A 12,459-nucleotide genomic window follows, 5' to 3' on the forward strand; every position below is an offset into this window, starting at 1 on the left:
CCTAGGAAATCCGTTCTCCCTTCCTCCACTGTCCTCCAAGCTCCTTGGGCTGATAGCTGGGCCTTGCAGTTTCTCATAGCAACCTTCTGCTTAGCTCTCTCTTCTATTTGCTGTTGGGAGTTGGGGGAGCTCGCCACCTTCCCACTTAACTCCAGATCCAGTGCCTTCTCACTTGCTGGTAGTGGCTGGAGCTCCAGCTATGGGTTGCCTAACCTTTTCCCCTCACCTCTTTCCCTCAACTCCTGTCCCCACCTCTCTGTCATTACAGAGCCCCACCCATTCCCGGCTCAGAGCTGGGTCTCCACTTCAGCCACATTTCTCTGGTGTTTGCCTTTCTTCCTGCCAGGTATTACTATCATACCCATATCCATCCGTGCTTTGCCCAGTAGTCCAACCTCACTCTTAGCCCCGCTCTTCCTCACTCCTGGGGCCAGCTAGTTCCCTCCACCACCTGGACCTGTGGATGCCTCTTTCCCAGACAGACAGCAGCAGCCCCTTAGTCCTCTGAATAGATGACTTTATTCCTTGTATTCTGGTACACAGAAATCTCTTGAATTAGGCTTATTTTAAGGATAGAGTTTAGGTAAGTTTCCAAAGCTATAATTCATCATGAACCTTATTTTCCCAAGTCTAGAAGATTCTCAATACTAGTAGTTTCTTGATCTTATCAGAGGGTGTCCATGGAAGGTCATGACCATCACCCAGCTGAGTGCGGTAGAAGGAAGCTTTCTAATGTAAGTTGCATCACAGTTTCAGAGATGTGAGAGAAATTCAGAAATGTGAGGGAAATTGTGAAATGTAAAATGTGAGGGAGAAAAGCATTCAGAATGGAAAAATAAGACAAAGAGTCCCTTCCCATCTAACTCACAGCCCTGCCATCCCCAACTTATTCCTTTTCCCAGGCTCTTTCTTTCTTCCGTGCTGTCTATCGACATGGACCCAGCCACACCGGCTGGTTTTTGCTGCTTTCTGTATGACCTGGTCTCTTGCCCCTTCCCAAGGTCCTCACAATCTAGGCAGAACCAACTTCTTCCTTGTGCCAGGGCTGTTATACCAAGAGAAAAAAAGTATGACATTCTTCAGGGTAGATCTTCTTACTACTATGGAATTACTGTCGAGTCTTTAAACTTATTTTGCCAAATGTGCCCACTTTCTGAACCCTTAACATGGCAGAAACATCTTCTCTCTTCTCGAGGAAAACCTGTAAGAAAAAATTAGATTATTGTAATTACAGAATTACAATAATTTCTGGGGTGGGAGAAGGAGAATTAAGTATGATTGTTTTCTAGGAAGAAAAGAAAGAAAAACACCTGCCTGTTTACTTACAAGAGGGAGGAGAGCTAGAACTGAAAGGAAAATGAGGTGGAGGAAGCAACAGGGCTCGTGACAACCCCCAACCTGGTGTTCTTCCTCTCCACGACCTGACCCTCACAGAATTCTTTTTTTTTTTTTTTTTTTTCTGAGACATGGTCTTGCTCTGTTGCCCAGGCTGGAGTGCAGTGGCTCCAGCTCAGCTCACTGCAACCTCCGCCTCCCAGGTTCAAGCAATCCTCCCACCTTAGCCTCTCTAGTAGCTGGGACTACAGGCATGTGCCACCACGCCTGGCTAATTTTTGTATTTTTAGTAGAGATGGGGTTTCACCATATTGACCAGGCTGGTCTCGAACTCCTGACCCCAAGTGATCCACCTGCCTCAGCCTCCCAAAGTGCCAGAATTATAGGCATGAGGCACTGCACCTGGCCTCCCTCACAGAATTCTTTCCGAGTGCTTGTGAAACTTCTGAAGCAAGTGACTTTGTAGAGGGTGGAGGTTCCTATTTTGGTTTACACAAGCAGGGGTGAGCCAACACTCAGAGTATAGAAAGCACAGGAGTGTGGGAGAGAGAAGCACACAGAAAGGAGCTGCTAGGAACCGGCTGAACTGTGGTGGGAGTGAGGAGGCTCTGCCCTCTCAGAAGCTATGGAGTGGTGTTCAAGACTAATTCACAAGGAAGCCTGGTGCCTCAGCTAACACTGGGTGGCATTCTGCTGAAGAGGAGCTGACACATACTTTTCCATTTTCATTCAGCCTTCAAGTTTAAACAATCACCATCAGAACTTTCAGAAGTATATTATGTACTCCAGAACACCAGGAATATAGTATAAAAGCTGCTATTTTTAAAATACCCCAGAGATCATAGGACCAAAAATGGGAACTACTTTCAGCCTTTCCAGATGGATGGCTTTCTTTCCTGATATAAGGGTTTTAAAGGGAAAAGGATGGCTCCATCTCCTTCAGTAACCTACAGCTTGTAACTTTCACAGTCTGAACACTCCTCCTTATTTCTGACTAGAATGTTTCCAGGTGCAAATGTAGTATATTTTCTCTGGCTGTGACCCCAAAGACAGTGAAATAGAGTCAGCTGATTTTCCATGTATGGTAACCCTCCCTATTCTTTTTTTTTTTTAAATAGAGATAGGGGTCTCACTATATTGTCCACACTGGACTTGAACTCCTGGGTTTAAGTGATCCTCCTGCCTCAGACTCTGAGTAGCTGGGACTACAGGCATATCCTGTTCTTGAATCATGTCATCCCTCTTTTAGTTACTTCAGATCAGTCACAAAATTGTTCCAACTTTATGCCATAGGCATGGCTTTTCCAACATGGAGGACGTCAGTTCTATAAACCTTACACAGCCAATCCTTGTTATTTGCAGATGCCATATTTGCAAATTCACCTACTCGCTAAGGTTTGTCTCCCGAAAATTAGTACTTGAGGGGTTTTTGCTGTCATTTGTGAGCATACACGGAGCTGTGAAAAATCTGAGTCACCTCACACACATGTTCCCAGCTCAGGTCAAACAAGGCAACACTCTGCCTTCTTGTTTCAGCTTTCACACTGTAAATAATGTCCTTTTCATGACGTCTTTAGTGCCATGTTTTTCTCATTTCTGTGCTTTTTATTGGTGACCTCCAAGCATAGTGCTGAAATGCTGTCTAGCATTCTAGGAGGCTGTGGTGTGCCTCATGGAGGAAATACGTATGTCAGATAAGCTTTGTTCACACACAAGTTATAGCCAGTTGGCTGTGAGTTCAATGTTATTGAATCATCAATCAATAAACAATAATTTAATGAATCAATATTAAATAAGGTGTCTTTAAGCAGAAACATCACAAAATAAGGCTCTATATTGATTGGTTGATGAAAATGTGACCAGAGACTCATAGGACTCTAACTCTGTAGTTCCCCTAAGAGCAATAGTTCAGTATTTACTAATACAGTGTTCTCAGCAATATTATAAAACATAACTACCAAGAATAATGAGTATTGACTGTACTTCATTTTCTCTGTATTCTTAAATATTACAGCTTGAAACAATGCTCTATTAAGAATGTGGGCTGGGCATGGTGGCTCACGCCTGCAGTCCCAGCACTTTGGGAGGCCAAGGTGGGTGGATCACTTGAGCCCAGGAGTTCAAGACCAGCTTGGGCAATATGGTGAAACCCTATCTCTACTAAAAATACGAAGATTGACCAGGTATGGTGGTTTGTGCCTATAGTCCTAGCTGTAAGAGTTAAAAAGAAAGAGGAAAGAAACATGAAAAATGGCTCAACAAAGACAGGTTTATTTTGGAGAATAAACCTGAGAGGGGCTTCTGGCCGATTTCCGTCAGGAGTACTCTCTCTTACAGACTAAATGTATTTAAGGGTTCAGGGTGAGAGAGCCTATCACAGGCTTGGAATGTTTCTGTGTGAAGGAGAAGTTCGTTGTGGGTTTGGAATGTCTCTGGTTGGAGGGGAGGTTATCTTGGGGCTGGCATGTCTCTGGTCAGGGAGAGGGTTTATGTTAGGGTTGGAATGTTTCTGGTTGGAGATGTCATTTGTGGTTTATGGTCATGCTGACATTAGCCATTAGGCTGATGCCCTTTGGGTTGGATTTAGGCAGTTTTTGATCAAGGGGCACTTTAAAATGGTGGTGCTTGTCCAAGATGGCAATGCTCCTGCTCTGTCACTAGCTACTTGGGAGGCTGAGGTGGGAGGATCACTTGAGCTAGGGAGGTTGAGGCTGCAGTGAGCCAAAATCGCGCCACTGCATTCCAGCCTGAGTGACAGAGTAAGACCCTGTCTCAAAAAGAAGAAAAGAAAAAGAATGTGATCAGTGTGAAGTACTGCAGCATGTTTTAATCCATTGCAGTCATTCTTCTTTTTCATGTTCAAATTGTTCCATCTTTGGACAGTAGGAGCCCCTGTACATTGCCTGTATCATTTCACATTACTCCATTAATCTTTTATCCCTTCCTTGTTTTCTGGCCACAACAAAATGTGCCATGCCCATCTTGTACATTTCTTGCCCCACACCTGGAATGAATCATTTCTTCAAGAAACCCAGTTCCTTTGGTCTGAAAGGGAGTGAAAGAAAGGGCATAAGATTGAGAGGACAGATGGCCACCAACTTCCTAGGACCCAGCACTTGGCCATCGCATCAGCACTTTTTCTTTTCTTTTTTTTTTTTTTTTGAGATAGTCTCATTCTTGTTGCCCAGGCTGGAGTGCAATGGTGTGATCTTGGCTTACTACAACCTCTGTCTCCTGGGTTCAATTGATTCTCCTGCCTCAGCCTCCCAAGTAGCTGGGATTACAGGTGGCCGGCGTCACGCTTGGCTAATTTTTGTATTTTTAGTAGAGACAGGGTTTCACCATGTTGGCCAAGCTGGTCTTGAACTCCTGACCTCAGGTGATCCACCCGCCTCAGACTCCCAAGGTGCTGAGATTACGGGCGTGAGCCACCGTGCCTGGCCTCACATCAGCACTTTCAAGTTGGAAGCTTTCCGTCCATACCAGACGGTCTCTTGCTCTGATGACCTCTTCCATGTGCTCCACTGCCTCTAAAATTAATACTGACTCCGTGTATCTTCTCAGTCAGGAGTCATTTGATCTGTATTACTCAGTTCTGAAAAGAAGAAATCCTAGGTTGGCACAAAAAAAAAAGTTACTCCGTGCCAGCATGAGAAGAGAGGGAGGGGGCTGAACCACAGAAAAACCTAGGCTGTGGCAGGAATCTCTCTGCTCCTAGTGCCTAGGACCCAGTTGTTTCTTCTCCCAGGAAAATTATATATCTTTCCAATGAAGCTGACTCAGCAAGTGGTCTGCTTGTGATCTGCCTTAAGAGTGTTACCTTCTGTCAGACAGTTTACAGAGAAGTGAGGTCACTGTCCTAGCCACAGAGAGGAAGAACTGCGGGCATTGTGCAGAGTGGATAAAACAGCTAGAGTTAGAACCAAAAAGACCCGGTCTGAACACTCACTCGGCCACTAGCAAGTCACATAAGTAAGTCACATTTTTTAAGTTTCGCTTTTCTCTTCTGTAATGAGGATAAGGATATTCCCATCATAGGGCTATTTTGAGTGGCATTCAGCGTCCTAGTAGGTGTGCAAGGTAAGGTAGCAATTACTATTAGCATAGGCAGCAAAGGGTAGGAGCATAACACAGTGATGAGGATCACAGGCTCTGAAGTCAGGCAAACTTCATTCAAATCCCAGCTCCACTGATTAACAATGTGACCTCAGGCAAATTATTGACCATTCCGAGGTCTCAGCTTCTGCATCTGTGAGAAGAAAATGAAAATTCCTACTTTCATAGAGTTGTTGTAAGGATTAAATGAGATTCTATACATAACATACTTAATAACAATGAGTCAATAAATAATGATGATAGTAACTGAAAGGCAAAATGAGGTACCCAGTTGAGAGCCAGCCTTCTGTCTACTCAGCAGAGAATCATGATAATGTCATCACGGGGGTAGGGGGGATAGGAAAGGTGCATATGTTTCAGTGAAAGTGACAATTCTATAAGTAACTTCTAGGAGCACCTTCTATTATATTCCACAAGACAGCAGCTCCTCCTGGGGGTCATGATGGGGACAGAGCTGTAGACATCATAGTGAACAAATTAAAGTGACTCAGCAGTTTAATGCTGACAGTGAGAGGGGCTGGGACAGAAATGGCCAAGAAATACAAGAAAAGATGCATTTTCCTAACTATAAATAAGGCAAAGCATCTTTTTTGTACACTTGTCTGTTTCTTGATCATCTGTATTTCACTGTACATGAAAAACCTGCTAATGTCTTTTGCTCGTTTTTCTACTGAGTTGTCTTTTTCAATTTGAATTGTAGGCATTCTTTATATATCCTGGAAACTAATCCTTTCTTGGTTAGATGTGTTACAGATATCTTCTCCCACCTTGTGACTTGCCTCTTCACTCTCTTAAGAATACTTTTTTAGGCTGGGCATGGTGGCTCATGCCTGTAATCCCAGCACTTTGAGAGGCCGAGGTGGGTAGATCACCTGAGGTCAGGAGTTCGAGACCAGCCTGGCCAACATGCCAAAAGCACATCTCTACTAAAAATACAAAAATTAGCTGGACATAGTGGCGGGAGCCTGTAATCCCAGCTACTCAGGAGGCTAAGCCAGGAGAATTGCTTTAACCCAGGAGACGGAGGTTGCAGTGAGCCAAAATCCTGCCACTGCACTCCAGCCTGGGCAATAGAGCAAGACTCCATCTTAAAAAAATAAAAATAAAAAATTTTTAAAATTCAAAAAAAAGGCTGTTGGGATTTTTATTGCAGTTGCATTGAATCAATATGGGAAGAATACACATCTTGACAATATTGAGTCTTCCTATCCATGAAACAGGGATGTTTCTCCATTTAAATAGGTGTCTTTTAATAAAAGTCTTATAATTTTCTCAATGACATCTTGAACATTTTTTTTTTCTTTGAGATGGAGTTTCACTCTTGTTGCCCAGGCTGGAGTACAATGGTGCGATCTCGGCTCACTGCAAACATCACCTCCCAGGTTCAAGCAATTCTTCTGCCTCAGCCTCCCAAGTAGCTGGGATTATAGGCATGCACCATCATGCCTGGCTAATTTTGTATTTTCAGTAAAGACAGAGTTTCATCATGTTGGTCAGGCTAGTCTCAAACTCTTGACCTCAGGTGACCCCCCCCACCCCCGCCTTGGCCTCCCAAAATGCTGGGATTACAGGCGAGAGCCACCGCACCCAGCCTGCCTTGAACATCTTTTGTCAGATTTATTCCTAGGCATCTTTTAACAAAAATAGTTAAACAAAAGTCACTTTTTTTTTTCTTTTTTGAGACAGGGTCTCATTCTGTCACCCAGGTGGTAGCTCACAGGTGTAATCCCAACACTTTGGGAGGCGGAAGCAGGCGGATTACCTGAGGTCAGGACTTCAAGACTAGCCTGCCCAACATGGTGAAACCTCATCTCTACTAAAAATACAAAAATCAGCCAGGCATAATGGCAGGCGCCTGTAATCCCAGCTACTTGGGAGGCTGAGGCAGGAGAATCAGTTGAACCCAGGAAGCGGAGGTTGCAGTGAGCCGAGATCGTGCCACTGCACTCCAGCTTGGGCGACAGAGGGAGACTCCATCTCAACAAAAAAAAATTATTTTAAGCTATGATTTACCCTGTAATGCCAAAGTCATGGTTTCGGCCAGCTGCGGTGGCTCACATCTGCAATCCCAGCACTTTGGGAGGCTGAGACGGGCAGATCACCTGAGGTCAGGAGTTCAAGACCAGCCTAGCCAACATGGCGAAACCACATCTCTATTAAAAATACAAAAATTAGCCAGGCATGGTGGTGTCTGGGTGCCTGTAATCCCAGACATTTGGGAGGCTGAGGCGGGAGAATTGCTTGAACCCGGGAGGTGGAGGTTGCAGTGAGCCAAGATCATGCCACTGCATTCCAGCCTGGGTGACAGAGCGAGACCCTATCTCAAAAATAAATAAATAAATAAAGTCATGGTTTTAAACTTTAGTGGACATAAGACTCTCCTGGTGAGCCTATTCAAAATGCAGAGTCCCAGACCCCTACCAAATCCTCAGGTCTGGGATGGGCCCTGGGAATCTGTATTTTCAACTGGCAGACCAGATGATTCTGATGCATGAAGTTCAAAGATCACACTTTGAGAAGCACAGAGTAGACAAAGGCCATCAGGCATTCATGAGCAGACAGGGAGACTGGGTGTCCTCCTAGCGGGCAAGCTGCCAGGCCTGAGTTTCCTCCCATGTCAGCTCCCTGCTCTTACATTAGAGCTGCCTATTTAAGCACAGTGAAAGTTGAAAAGGCTGGGCTTTCTTATGAATATAATTCCCACATGACACACATTCATCTGCTTTCTCCATCCACCACATTCTCCACCCTTTAGTTCCTGAATTTGCAGCAATGGATATCTGCTCACTGCCACTGGGACCTACTCTAACAGGGACTTCAATCTGCAGTCAAGTTACCTACCCTCTGCATTGTTTTCACAGATGAGAGTCCCTAAATGACTGGTCAAGGTCTTTGAGGGGTGGGCCAGGGACATCAGGAGTGTGAAGGCGTCGTTACCCCCAAACAATGGCATGGAGCAGATTCCTCCTATGCATTCAGTAGCCTGTATAGGATTAGTATATCAGAAGGCCCCATGCTATAGCCCTTTGATCACCAGTGTCAAAGGCATGAACACCTTTTGCTGAGACAAAGTAAGCCTCTCTGTAACTGTATTAATATTTTCTTTTTAGAGGAAGAACCCCAGCAAGGGGTGATGAAGGTGCCCTAAAGGTCCTCAGACCACTGCGGTCTGTCCCAAGGCTGTCCTTGGAACTATCTCTCCCCTCCCTGGCTCCCTCTCACAGTGTAGCCCCTAGACCACGGGCTCAGGGGCCTCCAGTCAAAGCTGCTGACTCTGACCATGACCTTTCTCTGGACTGTTTTCATTTGCATGGTGCTGCTGAGGGTGGAAGAGCTATATAGGCTCCAGGCCATTCACAAGAGGATTAGGCCTGGGCTGAGGGTGCAGTGGGAAAGAGGCAGCAGGGAAGGCCCAGCTCCACTCCCAGAGCACTCGTCATGCCCTACCTGCTGTCAGGATTCTTCTGTGACTGTGTGATCCGAGAGAGCGACAGGAGAAATGGAGAGGGCACCATCGCACAGCCCCTCAAGTTTGAGGGGCAGGATTTTGTTGTTCTCAAACAAAGATGTCTGGCCCAGAAGTGCCTCTTTGAAGATCGTGTGTTCCTAGCAGGTGTTCAGGCCCTGGCCTCCCATGAGCTGAGCTACAAAACCAAGATTAAGGCCATCACATGGAAAAGGCCAAAGGTAGGGATGGAGGGGATGGGACTTCAGGAGCCAGCTCTTGGGGAACAAGAAGCCAAATGGTCCAGAGCCTGAGGCCATGGATCCCTCCTCTGGGCAATTGACTTATCCAAGGGTCTCTTTATCCAAAATATCTTTCTGCTTCCTCCTGAAACTGGAGATGTTATTTTCTATTCATGAGCTAGAGATTATTATAATACTTTATGGGTCCCTGAAATAGTGAATATTTTTAGGGAGCTAATGCATTGTAATCAAATATCATGTCTTTTTTTTTTTTTTTTTTTTTTTTTTTTTTGAGAGAGAGAGACTTGCTCTGTTATCCAGGCTGGAGTGCAGCGGCTTGATTATAGCTCACTGCAGCCTCAACCCCCCAGGCCCAAACAGTGATCCCACTTCACAACTCAGCCTTCCGAGTAGCTGGGACCCCAGGCATGTGCCACCACATTTTTATTTGTTTAAATAAACATTATTTATTTATAGAGATGGGGCCTCACTATGTTGCCCAGGCTGGTCTCAAACCCCTGGGCTCAAGCAGTCCTCCTGCCTAGGCCTCCCAAAGTGCTGGGACTACAGGCAAGATCCATTTCACCTGGTCTCATGTCTCTTCTTCAGAGCAGGTGTTTTGGGGGTGGGAGAGTAGAGTGGTTAGAAGTACTAAGGCTCACAGTTTCAGGGAGAGTTCTGTGGAAGGTGGTGAAAAGTAAAGAAATGGAAGGGTGGAGACCTGCCTTCTTAATCTTTCACCTAAGGCTTGTTCATTCATGTTCTGTCGCTTCTGTTTAAGTAGAAAGGTCCGTGCTGAGCAGCCAGACTCCTTACGGGATGAAGCAGTTTGCGTCAGGCTACCTTATGGCGCAACCGAGAAGCCCCTTGTGTCAACTTGAGTAGGTGAAAGTGCTTGGGCACAAGGCCCTTCTTCCTGCTTGGAGAGGCTTAGAGCTCCAAAAAGGGTTCACTGCATTTAGAGCAGGCAAGAAACTCTCTAGACCAGTAGGCTCTGAGGAGGGCATATACAGCCCAGTAGATCTGCAAGATGATCCATTGGAGTGGATGAAAAAACTATTATAAGTATTTATATCTATTTTTTAAATAAACTGTAAATTTCAGAATGGTTTTAGATTTACAGGAAAAGATTGTGAAGATGGTACAGAGTTCTCATATACCTTGTAGCCATTTCTTCCTATTATCAACATCTTGCATTGATACAGTACATTTGCTACAATTAATTAGCCAGTGTTAATATATTATTATTAGCTGAAGTCTGTACTTTTCCTTAGTTTTTTGTCTGATGTCCTTTTTCTGTTCCAAGATATGACATTACATTTAGTAGTAACGTCTCCTTAGCCTTCTCTTGGCTGTGACAGTAACTCTGACTTCCCTGGTGTTTTAGGACCTTCACAGTTTTTTAAAGAGTACTGGTCAGGTATTCTGTAAAATAATGACCCTCAGTTGGCATTTGTCTGCTATTTTTCTCCTTATGGGCTTAAGGGTTTGGGGGAGGAAGACCACAGGGTAAAGTGCCGTTTTCGTCACATTATATATCAAGGATGCAGGCAATAAACATGCCTTCTCATTGTGGTGTTGACCTTGGTCATGTGGCTGAAGTAGTGCTTGTCAGGTTTCTCTACCGTGAAGTTACTTCTTCCCCTCTTTTCATAATATACTCTGGAAGCAAGACACTAAGCATAAGCCCATACTTAAGCAAGGGGGAATTGTGCTGCACCCTCTTGAGGGCAGAGGATCTGCATCAATTATTGGGAATCATTCTGCATGGGAGCTTTGTCTATTCTCCCCATTTGTTTATTTATTCAGTCACTTGTTTATATCAATATGGACTCATGGATCTTGATTTTTATTTTAAGTCGTAATACAATACTGCTTTATTTTGTTGCTTAGGTTGTCCCAGCTTTCTTCATTGGGATCTCTCAGTTGGCTCCTGTGTCTATTTAACATACCCTAAGTGTTTGTGGGTTTTTTTTTTCCCTTGAGCACTTTCTTACTTTCTGGCACTACCGGCTCATAATGTGTATCTCCTGCCTCAATCCTAGAATCAGTCATTTCTCCAAGGAGCACTGGTTTCTTTTATTGAAAAAGGTATCAGATATCAAGATCTGGTTGCTAAATCTACACATTGCTACTGGAGTGTGATTGCTTCTGTTCCTCTCAGCTTATAGAGAAAGGAGATACGTGTGTGTACTAAGCCAGCTATATACACATATCTATAATATTTCTATGTATAACCATCTCATATCTGTAAATATTTCTGTATAAAGCCATTTGTATCTGTACTAAGCTAAACGTGAGTTCACTGAGATAACTACATATTTCTTGGCTTTGTGTGTTAATATAAAAGGAATTTTTTTAAATTTCGAATTCCAGTTGTTCATTGCTGGTATATAGAAAACTAATTGGTGTTTATATACTAACTTGGAATCGTGCAACTGAGCTATACTCACTTATTAGTTCCCAGTGGATTTTTTTGGGTAATTTGTTTGGAATTTTCTACATAGACAATCGTGTCATCTGTAAATAAAGATAGTTTTTTTTTGTTTCCAATATTTATATCTTTCATTTCTTTTTCTTATCTTGTTGCATTAGCTAGGACTTCCAGTAGGACGCTGAATAGGAGTGGTACAGGAGGACATCTTGCTTTGTTCCCAATCTTAAGGGGAAAGCATCTAGTTTCTCACCCTTAAGTATGAAGTTAGCTGTTATTATTTTTGAAAGCAGATGATCGTTACCAAGTTGAGGACATTCTCCTCTCTTCCTAGTTAGCTGAGAGGTTTTTTTAAATCGTGAATGGGTGTCAGATTTTGTCAAGGGCATTTTCTCCATCAATTAGTATGGTTATATAATTGCTTTTTTTAGCCTGTTGATGTGGTAAATTACATTAATTGATTTTTGAATGTTGAACAAACCTTGTACCTCAAATAAATCCCACTTGGTCATGGTGTCTGTTTATACATTGTTGTATTTGAGTTGCTCATATTTTGTTGAGGATTTTGCTTCTATGTTCATAACAGATATTGGTCTGTAGTTTTCCTTTATTAGAGTATCTTTTTCTGGCTTGCATATTAGGATAATGCTGGCCTGATAGAATGAGTTAGGAAGTGTTCCCTCTGCTTCTATTTTATGGAAGATATTGTGGAAAATTCATATTATATATTTCTTCCTTGAATATTTGGTAGAATTCACTAGTGAAACCATCTGGTTCTGGTGCCTTCTTTTTTGGATAGTTATTAATTATTGAGTCAATATTCTTGATAGGTATAGCGCTGTTCAGATTATCTAATCCTCTAACGAATTTTGGTAGCTTTCATCATT

General features: G+C 43.5%; 1 protein-coding gene across 4 annotated transcripts in view; it reads left to right on the forward strand.

The window, feature by feature from the left end:
- The window catches only part of CAPN3 (calpain 3), a 57,827-nt gene that overhangs the window by 10,997 nt on the left and 34,371 nt on the right, over nt 1–12,459 (forward strand). Inside the window, exon 1 of one of the 4 annotated variants that reach the window (XM_054452089.2) lies at nt 8,860–9,138. The exons of the other annotated variants lie outside the window; for them this stretch is intronic. Within the exon in view, the coding sequence (XP_054308064.1) occupies nt 8,890–9,138 (249 nt within the window). The 5' untranslated portion in view covers nt 8,860–8,889. Of the gene's footprint in view, nt 1–8,859; nt 9,139–12,459 lie in introns of those variants that run through there. 4 annotated transcript variants of the gene reach the window in all.

The sequence above is a fragment of the Pongo pygmaeus genome, chromosome 16 (assembly GCF_028885625.2).
Source record: "Pongo pygmaeus isolate AG05252 chromosome 16, NHGRI_mPonPyg2-v2.0_pri, whole genome shotgun sequence".
NCBI classification, from domain to species: domain Eukaryota; kingdom Metazoa; phylum Chordata; class Mammalia; order Primates; family Hominidae; genus Pongo; species Pongo pygmaeus.